Source organism: Chiloscyllium plagiosum, unplaced genomic scaffold (genome assembly GCF_037043375.1).
Source record: "Chiloscyllium plagiosum isolate Xiang-an unplaced genomic scaffold, Cpla_swu_hap1 HiC_scaffold_1, whole genome shotgun sequence".
NCBI lineage: Eukaryota > Metazoa > Chordata > Chondrichthyes > Orectolobiformes > Hemiscylliidae > Chiloscyllium > Chiloscyllium plagiosum.
In genome coordinates this window covers 103,262,818-103,280,820 of record NW_028270139.1, presented here as the reverse complement: position 1 = coordinate 103,280,820, position 18,003 = coordinate 103,262,818, and the positions used below count along the sequence as shown (strand labels likewise).

The window sequence follows — 18,003 nt, the reverse complement described above, 5'->3', positions numbered from 1 at the left end:
GATCAATTTGTGACATTGAATAGAAATAAATGGTTTAGAGACAATGCAGCTAGAGTTTATAGCATACAGTGGATACTGCCATCCCACAATCTCGACTGAAAAGACAATGCAAAGCCTGCCCATGGGAAGGAAGGGTGTTCCACAGTCACTTAGTTGGCTTTACCTGGGATTTCTGCTCATTAAAAGGAAGTCTGCCATCAGATCTGTCTCCATTTAACTAGGTGGAAGCTGTATAGCGCCCCAGCAGTGCCAGACAAGTACAGAGATCACTGCTGAGACAAAAGACAGGCTATTGGAGCCAAGTACCAAGGTAAGGGGAAAAGATAGTTTTTGTTGGCTGCGGGCTGACAGGACTTAGATAAGATGGCTGGAAGGCTGAGACACCATGGCGTTGCACTGAGGTCAAAATGGGAAACCAAAGGTGTTAGCTTATCCAGTTGGCACGAGTGGATCTCCCCTTGCTATAGTAATGACAGAGGAAAGTTGTGCCCCCATATAAATGGCCAAATTAATTTTAAGATAAATATGAAATGGAACTGTTTTACTTTCCACAGATGCTACCTGATCTGATGAGTAGTTAAGGTACCTATTTTTTTTCAAAGAATGTTTAGTTCCAAAGGCTAGCTAGTACTAAAACCCTCCAGCACACCCAATGATACACATGACCCTTTGAGCCTGCTCTACCATTCGACAAGATCATGGCTGATCTGTGTGTTTTTAATTCAACATTTCCATCTACCCCCAATAAACTTCAATTCCCTTGCACAACAAAAATCTACCTCTGCCTTAAAAGTATTCCATGATCCTACTTCCACCACCTTTCAAGGCAGAGTTCCAATTTCCCCAATTCAGTCCTTGAAGGGCAACCTCTAATTTTAAAACTGCAGCCCCCCCCCCCAGTTCTAGACTCACTCACAAGAAGAAAAATACTTTTGTTGAGTATATTGTTGAGATTATTCAGATCCTTACACATTTCAGTCAAGTCACTCCTCATGCTCCTAAATTCTAAATGGAAAGAAGCACAACCTGTCCAACCCATTTTCATAAGAAAAACCTGCACATTCCAGATATCAATCGAGCAAACTTCTCTGAATCACCTTCAATTAATTTATTTGCTTTTTTTAAAAATAAGGAGACTAAAACTGCACACAGTATTTGAAATGTGGTCTCACCTGTACTCTACATAACTGAAGACAACATCTTTAATTTTATGAAAGGTAATACAGCATACACTAGAAATTTGAAATAAAAAGAAAATGGAGAAACCTCCAGTCTGGCAGCATTTTTGGACAGTTAATATTTTGAGTTTGATATGACATCTTCAGAGCTGAAAACTGGAAAATTTATGCTGTTGACATAGGGGGAGGAGGAGAGAGTGGAACAGATGGACAGAGTGCCCAAAGCAAAGGACAATTTCTTAACAACATCCTTTTCCACTATGCTCATGTCATCATCTAGGTCATTAATGTAAATTGTAAAATGTGGAGACTCATACTTTTGTGTGACTCCAGTTCTGCCAATCAGACATTTTTACACAAGCCCATAAGTCATAGCACAAGTTGGCCATTCAGCCCATCAAATCTGCTCTGCCATTCAAGGTGCTCAATTTTGTTTTCCTGCCTTCTCCCATTGCCCTTGATTCCCTTATTGATTAAAAATCTGTATCACAAACTTGACAACTGTATCAATGAGGCAGAAAACTCAGAAAGGGATCATGCTGTAAGGTTGAGTGAGATAGGGGTTGATGGGAATGGTGAGAGCAGGAACAAATTAAAAATACTATACATGAATGCACGAAGCATTAGACATAAGATGGATGAGCTTGAGGCTCTTTTGGAAATTGGCAGATACGATATTGTGGGGATAACTGAGATGTGGCTTCAAGTGGACAGGGCCTTGGAAATGAATATTCAAGGCTACACGTGCTATTGTAAGGACAGACTGACGGGCAGAGGGAGTGGGGTGGCCTTGTTGTAAGGGAGGATATTCAGTCCCTTGCGCGGGGGGACCTAGAGTCAGGGGATGTAGAGTCAGTGTGGATAGAGCTGCGAAATACTAAGGGTAAAAAGACCCTCTTGGGAGTCATCTACAGGCCCCCAAACAGTAGTCTGGATGTCGGATGTAAGTTGAATCAGGAGCTGAAATTGGCCTGTCGCAAAGATGTTACTACAGTTGTTATGGAGGATTTTAACATGCAGGTAGACTGGGAGAATCAGGATGGTATTGGGCCTCAAGAAAGAGACTTTGTGGAGTGCCTCAGAGATGGATTCTTAGAGCAGCTGGTGCTGGAGCCGAACAGGGAGAAGGCAATTCTGGATCTGGTATTGTGTAACGAACCAGAATTGGTCAGAGACCTCGAAGTGAAGGAGCCATTGGGAAGTAGTGACCATAATACACTTTCCTCATTCCTGAAGAACGGCTTATGCCCGAAACGTCAATTCTCCTGTTCCCTGGATGCTGCCTGACCTACTGCGCTGTTCCAGCAACACATTTTCAGCTCTGATCTCCAGCATCTGCAGACCTCACTTTCTCCTCAAAGATAATACATTAAGCTTCAATCTGCAATTTGAGAGGGAGAGGGTACAGTCGGAAGTGACAGTACTTCTGTTGAATAAAGGGAACAATGGAGCTATGAGGGAGGAGCTGGACAAAGTTCAATGGTGCAATACCTTAGCAGGAATGACCCGTGGAGGAACAATGGCGGATATTTCGGTGTATAATGCAGAAGTTGCAGGATCAGTTCATTCCAAAAAGTAAGATAGATCCCAGGAGGAGGCATGGGCGGCCGGGGCTGACGAGGGAAGTAAAGAAACATATAAAGTTAAAAGAGAAAAAGTATAACATAGCTAAGATAAGTAGGAAAACTGAGGACTGGGAAGCTTTTAAAGAGCAACAGAGGATTACTAAGAAGGAAATACGCAGAGGAAAAATGAGATACGAAGGTAAACTGGCCAATAATATAAAGGAGGATAGTAAAAGCTTTTTTAGGTATGTGCAAGGCAAAAGAATGGTTAGGACTAAAATTGGGCCCTTGAAGACAGAAACAGGGGAATATATTACTGGGAACAAAGAAATGGCAGAGGAATTAAATGGGTACTTCAGATCTGTGTTCACTGGGGAAGACACAAGCAATCTCCCTGAGGTAACAGTGGCGGAAGGACCTGAACTTAAGGGAATTTATATTTGCCAGGATTTGGTGTTGGAGAGACTGTTAGGTCTGAAGGTTGATAAGTCTCCGGGGCCTGATGATCTACATCCCAGGGTACTGAAGGAGGAAGCTCGGGAAATCGTAGATGCGTTGGTGATTATTTTCCAGAGTTCGATAGATTCAGGGCCGGTTCCTGAGGATTGGAGGGTGGCTAATGTTGTACCACTTTTTAAGAAAGGTGGGAGAGAGAAAGCAGGAAATTATAGACCAGTTAGTCTGACCTCAGTGGTGGGAAAGATGCTGGAGTCTATTATAAAGGATGAAATTACGGCACATCTGGATAGTAGTAACAGGATAGGACAGAGTCAGCATGGATTTATGAAGGGGAAATCATGCTTGACTAATCTTCTGGAATTTTTTGAGGATGTAACTCTGAAGTTGGACGAGGGAGATCTAATAGATGTAGTGTACCTGGACTTTCAGAAAGCTTTTGATAAAGTCCCACACAGGAGGTTAGTGAGTAAAATTAGGGTGCATGGTATTGGGGGCAAAGTACTAGATTGGATTGAAAATTGGTTGGCTAACAGGAAACAAAGGGTAGTGATAAACGGCTCCATTTCGGAATGGCAGGCAGTGACCAGTGGGATACCGCAGGGATCCATGCTGGGACCGCAGCTTTTTACAATATATGTGAATTATATAGAAGATGGTATCAGCAATAACATTAGCAAATTTGCTGATGATACAAAGCTGGGTGGCAGGGTGAAATGTGATGAGGATGTTAGGAGATTACAGGGTGACCTGGGCAAGTTAGGTGAGTGGGCAAATGCATGACAGATGCAGTTTAATGTGGATAAATGTATGGTTATCCACTTTGGTGGCAAGAACAGGAAGGCAGATTACTACCTCAATGGAATCAATTTAGGTAAAGGGGCAGTACAGAGAGATCTGGGTGTTCTTGTACACCAGTCAATGAAGGCAAGCATGCAGGTACAGCAGGTAGTGAAGAAGGCTAATAGCATGCTGGCCTTCATAACAAGAGGAATTGAGTATAGAAGCAAAGAGGTGCTTCTGCAGCTGTACAGGGCCCTAGTGAGACCATACCTGGAGTACTGTGTGCAGTTCTGGTCTTCAAATTTGAGGAAAGACATTCTGGCTATTGAGGGAGTGCAGCGTAGGTTCACGAGGTCAATTCCTGAAATGGGATTACCTTACACTGAAAGACTGAAGCGACTGGGCTTGTATACCCTTGTGTTTAGAAGACTGAGAGGGGATCTGATTGAGATGTATAAGATTATGAAAGGATTGGACACTCTGGCAGCAGGAAACATGTTTCCGCTGATGGGTAGTGCCGAACCAGAGGACACAGCTTAAAAATACGGGGTAGACCATTTAGGACAGAGATGAGGAGAAACTTCTTCACCCAGAGAGTGGTGGCTGTGTGGAATGCTCTGCCCCAGAGGGCAGTGGAGGCCCAGTCTCTGGATTCATTTAAGAAAGAGTTGGATAGAGCTCTCAAAGATAGTGGAATCAAGGGTTATGGAGATAAGGCAGGAACAGGATATTGATTAGGAATGATCAGCCATGATCATATTGAATGGCGGTGCAGGCTCGAAGGGCTGAATGGCCTACTCCTGCACCTATTGTCTATTGTCTAAATACTTAATTATTCTCTATCCCTTTTCACCATGAGTTCTTATTTTTCCCACAATAACCTTTGATCAAGTGCCTTCTGGAACTCAAAGTACTGTATGTTTACAGGCTCCCCTCAGCACTTGCTATATCTTCCAAGTTGTCTAATAATATAGTTATATATGTTGTAGTAAAGAGGTGAGCCAGGTCAACATCATAGAATGAGTTCTCTGATTGGGGCTGTTAACCTGATCCTATCAGGGAACCCTGGTTGACAAATAAAAGCAAGAGTGTCAGATATGTTGTTCACTCTCAGAGCTGGCTTTGAGGGAGCAGGATCAGTGTCAAGGACTCTCTACATGTAAATGCAGGGTGATTTGGCGATGGGATACCTGCCTCTGAATTCTCTTATTCGAGTTCGCATACCAGCAGCAACTACAATGCCTTGCTGTCCTTAGATACTAATAAAGCCACTACATTGAGTAATTTATGTTAAATACTTATCAATTTAGTGACTGTCAATGAAACCACACCTTTCTGATCTGTTCTAAACTTTTCTGATGTTTCTTTTTCCCCCTTGCATCCCAACATTCCCCATCATTACAACTCTCCATTTCTTGACTGGCACTGAAAATGCTTTATCTAAAAGAAAAATTAAGTGTTGGAGTGTCTTCTTACTTCTTCTTTGAACTATTTCTTCAAGTCTTGTGTATACTAAACACACATTTAATTTCACATCACCAATCAAACTTCTGCTCTAATATGCAAGAAAGTGTGATTACCAGTGTGACAACATGACCTAGTGTCATATTGATTGCATGTTACTGATCAAAGTCTCAATAGGTGCACAAATAAACAAGTTTCCCCAGAAGGTGTATCCGTTCCTGATTTTATTCAGTGGCGATTGGAGCTTATATCATAAAACAGCAAAGAGATTATGTAAGTCAATTGAATTAATTTTTTTTGTTACCTCATTGTTTTTCTGTAGTCTATCAAGCGGGAGGACATTTTCATTACATCCAAACTTTGGAACACCAAGCATCACCCAGATGATGTAGAAGCAGCATGCCGTAAGACACTGGAGGACCTACAACTAGACTATCTAGATCTATATTTGATGCACTGGCCAATGGCATTTGAGTATGTCCTGATGCACCTATCCAATTTTGCTCCAGTTATTAAACCACCACCACTGTGTTGTGTTTCTAAAGTTTAATAATTCAAACTATAATTGTCTCATCATTGACTAATATGGCAGTCCTAGTAAACAAAAACAAACTAGGTCAAAATACAATGTTAAATTTTCCTCATATTTGCTGTTGGATGGTAAAGATTTGTGGTTTGAGATTAGTAAACTATGGGAATATATGGAAATACTGCAATAATCAAATCACAGGAGAGTGAGTCACTGCTAATGAATCTCATAGTCCTGAAGCCCTGCAACACACCAATAGAGAGTAACTCCTATTTAGTTCCTCTTAAGACAAAATTGATGATCTCTGTACTAAAATAATTAAAATGGATAATATTGACAGTTTCCTGTCAATATGGATGGCACGCTGGCTCAGTGGCTAGCATTGCTGCCTTACAGTGCCAGAGACCTGGATTCGATTCCAGCCTCGGGCGACTTGTCTGTGTGGAGTTTGCACATTCTCCCTGTGTCTGTGTGGATTCTCTCTGGGGGCTCCGGTTTCCTCCCACAATCCAAAGATGTGCAAGTTAGGTGAATTGGCCATGCTAAATTGCCCATAGTTTTCAGGGATGTGTTGGTTACATGCATTGGTTGGTTGAATGTCGAGAGGTGGGGTGGGGGAATGGATCTGGGTGGGTTCCTCTTCGGAGGGTCGGCATGGACTTGTTGGGCCAAAGGGTCTGTTTCCAAACTGTAGGGATTCTATTCTATAACTATAGTGCATCAAACACTCAGGATTTGCTTTATTTTCTCTCTTGCATTTTGAGTAAAAATTGAAAATTGTTATAGAATCCTGGAATCATCAAAGTATAGATTAAGGTCATTCAGCCTGCCATGTCTTTGCTGGCTGCCTATAGAAATAACTCAATAAGTCTCATTTGCTTGCCTTTCCTTGCAGCCCTGCAAACATTTTCCCTCCAGATAATTATCAAATTCTCTCCTAAAGTTGCAATTGAATCTGCCTTCCAAAAGCTTGTCTACCATTTATACAAAAAGTCAAATTAATTCTTCAAAATAAAATACTACATCCTTTCATAACGAGTCTCATTTATTCCTTGTCCCATAGAACATACCAGATCTCATCAAACATCTCTCAAAATAATAAGACAGTTCTTCGGTCCATGTTTGATCATGTACTTCCCAAATACCAACTCTACCGTCTTCCCATTACAGCATTTAGATGTTTACTAAATGAGTCCAATCTTCTGGCCTCAAGAATCCAGATATGTTGCAGTTATTGATCACTCCTCTTAGAGAAATTCACCTTGATAGTTATAGGGTAGAATATCTGACATATTACACTCAGTTTACTTTTTCTGTACTATTACAATGTTTGTTTATGATACCACTATTTTTTGTATCCCATTAAATGACTCCAAGTGAGTTGACAAAGATCTGGAAATGGAGTATTATGTGAATAAGTGTGAAATTGCGACAAAAAATAGGTTTTATATGTTTTTAAATATATATTTTACCTCCAGAAAAGTCCCTCCTCAGAGTTTATTTTAACATCAAAACCGTTTATCATGAACTGGAGTTTGCAGTAGAAAATGACTGACGTTGATTATTCCTAACTCAGCCAAAGCAATTAATTGAATTCGACCAGAATTGTTTGGTATTCTAGAACAAGAGCACAGCAGTTCAGGCAGCATCCAAGGAGCTGCAGTAACAATGGTTTGACTCTTTCAACTTTCTTTACTGTCCAAAATTTGTTCATTCATCAAGTTATCCTCCAAGTGCATTATTTTGTTTGTTCTAATGAGCTTTTAGATAAAATCTTCTAGCAACGATCTTGCTAGCAGACTGAACTTTTGCTCTATTAGCAGCATGACTGAGATGCACTTCCTGTCCCTTGTCCTGAGCACATTACAGATCACTTTAGCCCCCAGAAGATCTGAATTCTGTCTTTAAACTCTCCACTCTTAGTCTGGAAGAGGTGAGAAAGGAAGCAAGTGGAAATTTTAACTATTATCATGAGACTGGTTCTTCATATTTAACCAAAATTTTAAACTTAGCTATTGCAAGAGGTAAATGCCTTTCCATTTGCTTACTAATTTCAGTTTAGCTGCTTCACTAACTACCAAAGATTAGATATAACCCACTCATTCCGAACTAGGAGAAAGTGAGGACTGCAGATGCTGGAGATCAGAGCTCAAAAATGTGTTGCTGGAAAAGCGCAGCAGGTCAGGCAGCATCAAAGGAACAGGAGAATCGACGTTTTGGGCGTAAGCCTGAAGAAGGGCTATTGCCCGAAACGTCGATTCTCCTGTTCCTTTGATGCTGCCTGACCTGCTGCGCTTTTCCAGCAACACATTTTTAAGCTCATTCCCCTGAACCCCAACTCTACCAGTTTTGCTCTGACCCTGGCCTCTGGCCTTCAGTGTCTTTCCTGAGGCTTTTTGGTCCATCTGCCACAATCACCTGACTCTTCCTATATCCTCTGACCCACCTTCCAATGTGAATCTGATCTCTAATACCCTGCTAAACCCAGCTTCCAACCTGCCTGTAACCCAAAGTCAATGTTTCTGATGCACTTCTGCCTTGGCTAGGTAACAAAGTTTCCTGGCTGTGTACCCTGATCTTTCTTATACCTCTATGGACTCCAATTTTCCTCTCTCAACTTCCTCAATCTGTCCAGTTCCAGATTCTGACCTGCTGCCTCATTACCCTCCTCTCTCATTACCACATTTACTCTAAAATGAAAATAATCTAGGTCTTGGTCTACTGACTCATAAACAATTATTCGGACTGGGCTCAGTCAAAGAGACAGGTTTTAAGGTATTCTAGAATCAACAATGGGATCTCCCAAACAATGTGAAAAATTGCTCATGTATATCCTGTCCAGAAAAATGATAAATCCAACCTATCCAATTATTGCCCCATCAGTCTCCTCTTACTCACAAAGACAGTGATGACCAGCGTTGTCAACAGTGCTAACTCAGCAAAACCTTCTCGCCAATGCTCAGTTCAGATCCCATCAGAACACTACAGCTTTGGTCCAAATGTGAACAAAAGAGTTGGATTCTTGACTTAAGAGCGACAGCCTTTCCCACCAAGGTAGCTGAAATAACTGCACAGAGACCAGTCTCCCGTCACATTTTATTTACATGCTGTGGTTGCCAGGTGTGATGTAAAACATTTTTTTTAACTGTTTAGTTCTGGAGTAAGGAAAAATGAAGTAGTTCCAGTCCAAATTAACTCATGAATTAAACTGAGTTGCAAACTTAAGTACAGATTAAAGACACTCTGAGCTGCAATGTGGAGCTGAATTTCACCTCCTAATAGATAATTATTCTGTCTCCTGCCTCTGCAGATGTGGTAACATTATGATTCCAAAGAATGATGATGGAACAGTGCGTTATGCTGATATTGATTACAAGGATACCTGGAGGGCCATGGAAAAACTACTGGAAAAGGGTTTGGTTAAGGCAATTGGTTTATCCAACTTCAACTCAAAGCAAATAGATGACATATTATCTATTGCAATTTACAGGCCTGTTGTTAACCAGGTTTGTGTCAATGACAATGTTCACAGACTTTCTTTATCTCTTAGAAACCCTTTGTTGCGAAACTTATTTATTGATGGCATATATTTATTATACCATACAATAAAATTGGAGCACAAGTACAGCCAAACAATAACTGAATAAGAATGTACAGGAGATTGGAATAAAGCATTACAAGTAGCAGATGTGTGAGATTCATTCCAGCTATCTTTGATATATCACTCTGATCCTTGCATTCAGAAAACCTGAAGAAGCAAAGCTAAACTTATTAGTCTCTGTTTTTTGGCTGCTGCTACTGATGTTATTCTAAAATAACATTCACACTGTGTATACATACTACTGATATAAAGTGTGTGGAGCACCATCTTGATAAATGTAAACATCTTAGTGCATATGCAGCTACCTGCTATCAGAAATGTACAGAGCAAGCAGATCATGATATCATTCAGTGTGTTAAACTGATTTAATGCAACCTTTGCCATTTTGGAACTCCATGTTCTCGCCAGTACCCTCTCTTAACCTCACACAGCTGAAGTAAAGTTTAATGACTTTGCCAGCAGCTCTACTTTAATGGATCATCAACTACTTATAGGTTCATTGCTGGTTTTCTTCTTCTGACTGCTGCCATAATTCTACATGCTTTTGCTGCTTTCCATAGTTGCTTAAAGTTTTAGAAATGTACAGAGAGCAAAATAGCAGGTACTGAAAAGATTTTAGCTGAATTCAAGACCTGTATACAAAGTAAGTGCTCCAAAACATGAACATGCATTCTCCTTGGAGTGTGGAAAAAGATTGATGAATAAGCAGAGGCCACACAATGTGGAACAACCTGCCAGGAGGGGAAGGATGCAAGCTACACTGCCTCTTCCTGTTCAAACTCCACTGAAGAACTAATTTGATTACATTAACAATAACCTCAGTGTCAAATCCCTGACTCATCAACATTTGCACACTCCTTATCTTTATATTACCACCAACACTTTTTTTTTCTTGGCCATAATGCAAGTACAAAATATGCATTCCGAATCAACTTCATAAATTAGACCATGCCATTATGTATCCAGACTTAAAGTAATCATGGTTTCCTTGGTTAATTTTCTAATTCTGTGGTTGGTGAAAGCCTACTCCCTTTTAGTGGAAGAGACTGTCAGTGATCTTGGAGGACAACGTCAAGCCACTGTGATCATTGAAAATCCTGATTTGGAACTGCACCATACCTTCGTGGTCACTGTCAATCTGTGCTGGCAGGCAAGTGTATTGACAGAGTGATAGTTGTGGGAAGAAAAATGGTGTTATCCTAAGAGAAAACAACAGTCTGTCCTCCATGGAACGACTGCCACTCCCCTGGGGCTGTACCTCAACAATCCTAATCAATTGTAGCAGGACTGATAGCTGAGGTGCTGTGATACCATTCAAGCCCCTTTTGCAGGCTAGTATCACAGGCAGGATGGCAGTTAACTGACCATATGTAACAGCACTCAGGGCCTCCACTGCAGTAATGATAGATTGGCTGGCTGCTTGAGATGCTGTGAAAGCTTCAACATGAGCTACCAGATGCTGCATCATGCTTAAAGACAGATTGTGTTAATGGAGTTAATTACCATAAAAGAATGGGCTCCAGGCTCTAATTGAAGTCCTGTACCAAGGTAGTGCCAAACTTTCCTATTTTCCTTGACATTGGACATAGATTTTCTGACTGCACCAAGCATTTCATTGTGTATATTCATCTAGTAGTCCTCTTTTGTATCAAGGCTCAACAATGACCTCACCTACACTGCAAACCCAGTCTCTGATGAAATGGCACAAATGTTTTCCTTTTACCCCCATCCTGGCTTTGGGTTAACCATACCCCATATCTACCCATCTCTATCCTATTTACTAACCTTGATAATATGCACAATGGGTATAACTGCATTGGTGGCAGAGACTGTGAATTCAAGAGACAATGTGTTGTCATCATAGTCTTGGTGGATTTCCTCCACTGCCTGACCTCATTGTAGATCTTGAGTATCTGTGAGGAAAAAAGCATAAGATTCAGGTTGTGTTTAGGAAAGTGTGGAAAGTAAGAGGTATGTGCTTATAATATTAACAGATTGTAAGTCAGCAGGGTTTATGAACTGTGAGAAGGTATACTAGGAATGAAGACAAAGTCACCTTTAATATGCGAAGGTGTAGTGTAATGGTATTGTCATTACACTAGAAATCAGGTTAACATTCTAGGGTCATGAGTTCAAATTCCTCCATGGCAAAGGGTGAAATTTGAATTCAATAAAAATCTGGAATTAAAAGCTAGCCTAATGCAACCATATAACCTATGGTTATTAAAAACCCACCTGGTTCACTAGTATCCTTTTCTTGTCTGGCATACATGTGGCATCAGGTCCATAATGTTGTTGACACTTAACTGCTCTCTGAAATGACCTAATTAGTTCAAGACTAATTAGAGCAATAAATACTGGCTCAGCTAATTATGTCCGCATCCTGTAATTTGAGTAAAAATATACTGTGCAAGTCTAAAACAGATTAATTAATATTTGGTGAAAAATGTTTTAATTGGGACAAATAGAAATCCAATGATCTATGTCAGCCTACTGCTGAAAACTCCATTTGTGCAGAACCCAATACAATCTCATTGTAGGTGGTATTTCAAAATGGCTGTAGGTACTGGCTACATGAAAAGCCATGTAAACATACAATATCCTAGCTGTAGTACTGCAGTTGGGGACTCTGGAACAAACTAGGCTCCGAGTCGAGATCAGCAAAATGATCACCAAACCCCCACCTTCAACTCTCTGTGGCCACCATTAAATAGAAGCTTAACTGGACCAGCATATAAAAACTGGTTATATGTGCAAATCAAAGAGTGGGTACTGTTTGAGGAGTGTCTCAACTCCTGACTCCTCAGAGATTTTCCACCATTTACAAAGCACAAACTCAGAATATGATTACCCCCTTCCAGGGTGAGAGCAGTTCTGGTGACACTCAATTGACTTGACACCATCCTGGACACCTTCTACCACCAGAGAACCATTACTATGTTTCTAACCACTTAAAGGACACGCTGCAGTAACTCACCTCAGTTTTTTCGGAAACCCACAGCTCTTAACCTTAGAACAACAAGAGAAGCAGATGCACTGAAATATCAAGTTCTCCTCCATGACATGACATCATCCTGATTTGGGAACACATCACCATTTTCCTGTTCATGGATATGAATATTCAATGTTGTCAAGACACTCATAACTTAGATAATACAAAGTGTGCATGCTGCTTCAAAATAAATCCGGACTAGTTATTGAAGAGATTGTAGAATTAAAATTAGATGTGATATGGTGGTGTAGGTGTTAGATGGGGTAGATGAAGTGAGAAATCACATGACACCAGATTATAGTCCAACAAGTTTATTTGAAACCATAAGCTTTCGGAGCCTGTTGGACTATAACCCGGTGTCGTGTGACTTCTGACTTTAAAATCAGATGCTGTGCCTTTTCTCATCAAGAATTGAAAATTCTTTGGTTTTCTATTACAGGTAGAATGCCACCCATACTTGATCCAAAAGCGGCTAGTGGATCATTGTACAAAACAAAAAATTGTTGTTTCAGCATACAGCCCTCTTGGATCACCTGATCGACCCTGGGCTGGCCCTGGTGATGCAAAACTGCTGGAAGATCCACGAATCCTGAAAATTGCAGAAAAATATAGAAAATCCCCAGCTCAAGTTATTATACGGTGAAGTTCCATTTGATATGTAAAAGATTAAATTTCAGTAAAAAATACATATAGTTCCTATTAGTAAGATTATATTTTTAAACAATCTTTATGTTTTTCTACTACAGGGTGTTCTGCTGTAATGCGCGTTTTGTTAACACGAATTTGCTATAACATGATTGACAAACTGTGGACACTGTTTCTAAAGCACGAAGTTTTAAAGCATGTATTGAATATAACGTGATTCTGGCCCCATTAGTTTAAATGGTACTGCTATTATGTGATTTCCTTATAACACATGATTACACGAGAACGGAACTACCACGTTATAGCAGAACTAACTGTACTTGGCTCAGTAACTCACTCTGCTTTTAAATAGTCCTATATTCCAAAGGTGAGCATTGATAAGATAACATTATCTCTCTTCATCTCCAGTTTGACTTTCTTCTCATTTACAACTTTCTACTTTCATCACTTCACTTTGTTTGTTCAAGTAGTTTTACAGAACTGTAAAATTAATTAGTATGAAATCCAAGGGCAATCAAGTCAAAAATAAAAGAGGTGAGATAACAATCTCCTTATGCAGCTATTAGTTACTATAATGTAGTAGGATGGTAAGATAATGGAAGCAGTTTTAATAAGAACTTTTAAGTGAATTGTGTGTGTATGTAGATTTAGAAAGGAAACATTTGCAGGATTATGGGTAGGTGCTGGAGAAAGGGACCAATTGGATAGCACTTCACAAATTCAATGGGCCAAATCATCTCTTCCGTGCTGTAGTGTTCTAGACTTCCATTCTTTAAATATATCAGGAATGTTGTCTCAACATTTCCAAGTATGGCAACATCCAATTATTTGAAATCTGTCCAGATTTACCACACAGACTCATTCGTAGATGTTAAACCACATTTGCAACAGCAATGGATAGATGTCAAGTGTGGGAAAAAAACCATAAAGCACTAAATTTATTTCCGCCACATCTGTGTACTCTGGGAATCTTGCTGTGACCCTGCATTGCATTTGTGCGGGCATTGCACTTAATGCAAAATATCCAGAAATTATTGTAATTCTGGCTCACCTTGAGAAAAACTGAACTAGACCAGCCAAATAACATCTCTGGGACACCCGCACCAATCAACCCCACTGCCCTGTGACTGAATATTTCAACTCCCCCTCCCACTCTGCCAAGTACATGCAGGTTCTGGGCCTCCTCCATCGCCACTCCCTCACCACCCAGTGCCTGTAGGAAGAATGCCTCACCTTCCGCCTCAGAACACTTGAGCCCCAGGGCATCAATGTGGACTTCACCAGTTTCCTCATTTCCCCTCCTCCCACCTTACCCCAGATTCAACCTTCCAGCTCAGCACCATCCTCATGACCGGTCTTACCTGCCAATCTTCCTTCCCACCTATCTGCTCCACCCTCCTCTCTGACCTATCACCTTTATCCCCACCTCCATCCACCTATTGCACTCTTAGCTACCTTCTCCCCAACCCCACTGCGCCCCCTCCCATTTATCTCTCCACTCCGGAGGCTCACAGACTCATTCCTGATGATGGGCTCCTGCCCGAAACATCAATTTTCCTGCTCCACAGATGCTGCATGCCCTGCTGTGCTTTTCCAGCACCACTCTAATCTTGACTCTGTTCTCCAGCATCTGCAGTCCTCACTTTCGCCCAGGTGGGAACAACAGTAGGTCAGATGTTGGGAATTCCACAGTGAATAACTCACCTTCTGACTCCTCAAAGCCTGTCCAATGACTACTAAGCACAATAGGATCCAGAAATTGATTTTAAAAACTCTGTTTGCCTGGATGTGTCCAGCTCCAACAACATTCATGAAGTTCCATACAAAACAGACAATTTGATTGGCACGACATCTAACACCTGCAACATTCACTCCCTCCACCATCAACACAGTGGCACAGTGGTAGCAAATGGCATTATCATGTAGATGTAGTACCATCTGCAAGATACACTGCAACAAGTCACCAGAGCTACCTAGACAGTACCTTTCAGCCATGTGATCTCTACCACTAGAAGGCCAAGAGCAATAGATAAATGGAAAACCACCATCTGCAAGAACCCTCTGAGATGTCAGCTGGTCAAAATCCTGAACTCCCTCCCTAACGGGACTGTGGATATCATATACAAAATATATAGGAATCTTAAGGGGCTTGACTGGGTAAATACTGTAAGAATATTTCTGTTCATGGGAGAGTCTTGGACCAGAGGGCATAGTCTCAGAATAATGGGTGCAGGTGTGGAGGAATTTCTTCTCCCAGAGGCTTGAGTGTCTTTGGAACTCCTTGCCACAGAAAGCTATGGGGGTCGAGACCTTGTGTATATTTAAGGCTGAGATATGTAGATTCTTGATCAGTAGGGAAATCAAGGGTATTGGGGATACTGCAGGAAGGTGATATGAGGAATGTCAGATCAGCCATGATCCTATTGAACAGTGGATCAGGCTTGAGGGGCTGGTTGGCCTACTCCTGTTCCTATTTCTTATTTTCTTGTCACTACACTCCAAGGACTGAAACAATTCAAGAAGACAACTCACCGCCACCTTGTCAAGGACAATTTGGGATTGGAAATGAATGTCGATCTAGCCAACAATGAAAGATTATGCAAATGGTTATTTAAAATATTTGTATTTTAAGTGATGTGGTTATCTTCACTGTAATTGTTATTAAGCAAAACACAAAGCAGTGAGTTGAATTATGGCCACATTTTCCAGTCAGTTCTTTTGTTTTTATTCATTCATGGGACATGGGGGCGTCACTGGATGGACCAGCATTCATTGCCAATCCCTAATTGTCCAGAGGCCAGTTAAGAGTCAACCACACTGCTGTGAGCCAGGAGTCACATGTTGGCCAGATAAGGTAAGGATGGCAGAGTTCCTTCCCTAAAGGACATTAGAGAATGAGATGAGTTCTTCCTGACAATTGGCAATGGTTTTTTGGCATTATTAGACTCTTATTTCCAGATTATTATTGACTTCAAATTCAACCATCAGCCATGGCAGGATTTGAACCCAGGTCCACAAAATATCACCTGGGTGTCTGGATTAGTAAGCTAGCACTAGTAGCTCTAGGCACTGTCTTCCCTTTAAAGTCAATTCAGTTTACATTGTGAACTTAAACTTCCTGTGCCCAGGAATTGTGGCAAGCTTTCAGAAATTAATAAATAATTAACCACAAATAATATGTACTGCACAGGCTGAAATCCTCTTAAAGATCAGTTATTCTAGCTCCGGTTCTGAAATGTCTCAGGGGAGCTAGGAATTTCTTAGGTATCTTGGATATTTTACAGCCATGATTTACTTAGTAACAAGTATGAATTTGTGCAGTAATAGACCTTTGTATGCTTGAGTCTAGTCTTGATTTTCTAATTACTATTCTATAATGCTTGTGTTATCTATTTACTTTAAAAAAGTTACTGTGGAATAATGCTGGGAAATTAGTCTGTCAAGACCATCCAAACATCAAGTTTGCATAATCATACATATTCTAAAGTGAGTAATCTAATTAGTTAACTATCCTAGTTAGTTGGTGAATAGTTGACATTTCACATTAGCCTGGTGATTTTGCCACGACCCTGGCTGCCAAAGCAGAATTTTGGTCACAGAGTAATACAGCATGGAAACAGGCCTTTCAGCCCAAACTGGTCCATGCTGACCATGGTGCCCAATCAGCTAATTCCAATCCTTGTTCCAATCCCTTCCCATCCATGTACCTATCCAAAATACCCCATCCTACAATTCCACATTCCCCATGGCTAATCCACCTCGCCTACACATCCCTGGACACTATAGGCAATTTAGCATGGCCAATTCACCTAAACTGCACATCTTCGGACTATCTGAGGAAACCCACACAGACAGAGGGAGAATGTGAAAATTCCACACAGTTGCCCAAAAGTGGACTGGAACCCAGGTCCCTGGTGCTGTGAGGGAGCAGTGCTAACCCCTGAGCCACTGCGCTGCCCCAACTTAGCTGCATCTTTAGAGAATATTTGAATAAATTAAAATAACTAAAGAATCAAATAGTTTCATCCTTTCAAAATACAAACCTTGACTTTTCTGCTTGATTGTTCAGAAAATTTATTTTGTCTTGTGTCTTCCTTGGATTAATCTGTAGCCAACCAAAGAGTCATTGAGAATGGCATAACTTTAGATGACTTATAGTTTTCATGTAACAATATAGTAACTGTTGGAGAGAGATGTCAAAGAGGAGTTTTGAGTTCTATGTTCAGCCGTACAATGGATCTTTATTCAAATTCTTTATCATACCTGCGGGAGAGGCCAGAGACTGCTCCACATCAGGCTTTCACATGAGGCCCAGGTGCCCTCTTAATCATGACTCAGATAGGAGAGGCCAATGACACTTTAATTTCCCCAGTGGAATACAGTATTTGTATACATTTTGCCTTACAATAATTACATGCAACATTGATGTTATTGTTCCTTCCCAATCAATCTTTACATCAAATCTGTAAAACACCTGATCAATGATGAACAATCCTATGACTAGCCCTTTGGTTCCCCATGATCTCACAATGTTTACCACACATCATTATCATGAGGCTTTTAGATCTTACAATGTATCCTATGAATTCACATTCCACAGTTAATGGTTATACTCTTCTTTTAGATATTTCCAGACTTGCTTATCTCTAAGGACAGCTCGAATTCTGATATTCATTGTATTCATTGACATCCCTATCAAATTGTGTAAATCATCTTATATTTCAACTTCCCTAATACAAGAAGATGCAAATTTCTCCTAATTGCTATAAAATTCATAATATCAGTTGTAA

The 18,003-nt window shown here is 40.7% G+C and overlaps 1 protein-coding gene across 4 annotated transcripts in view; it reads left to right on the top strand.

Moving 5' to 3' along the window:
* Positions 1 to 18,003, top strand: part of akr1a1a (aldo-keto reductase family 1, member A1a (aldehyde reductase)) — a 50,961-nt gene that overhangs the window by 20,558 nt on the left and 12,400 nt on the right. For all 4 annotated transcript variants that reach the window (XM_043687824.2, XM_043687794.2, XM_087989512.1 and 1 more), the window contains 3 exons: positions 5,769 to 5,920; positions 9,286 to 9,481; positions 13,008 to 13,207. In XM_043687824.2, coding sequence (XP_043543759.1) covers positions 5,769 to 5,920; positions 9,286 to 9,481; positions 13,008 to 13,207 — 548 coding nt within the window. The remainder of the gene's footprint in view (positions 1 to 5,768; positions 5,921 to 9,285; positions 9,482 to 13,007; positions 13,208 to 18,003) is intronic.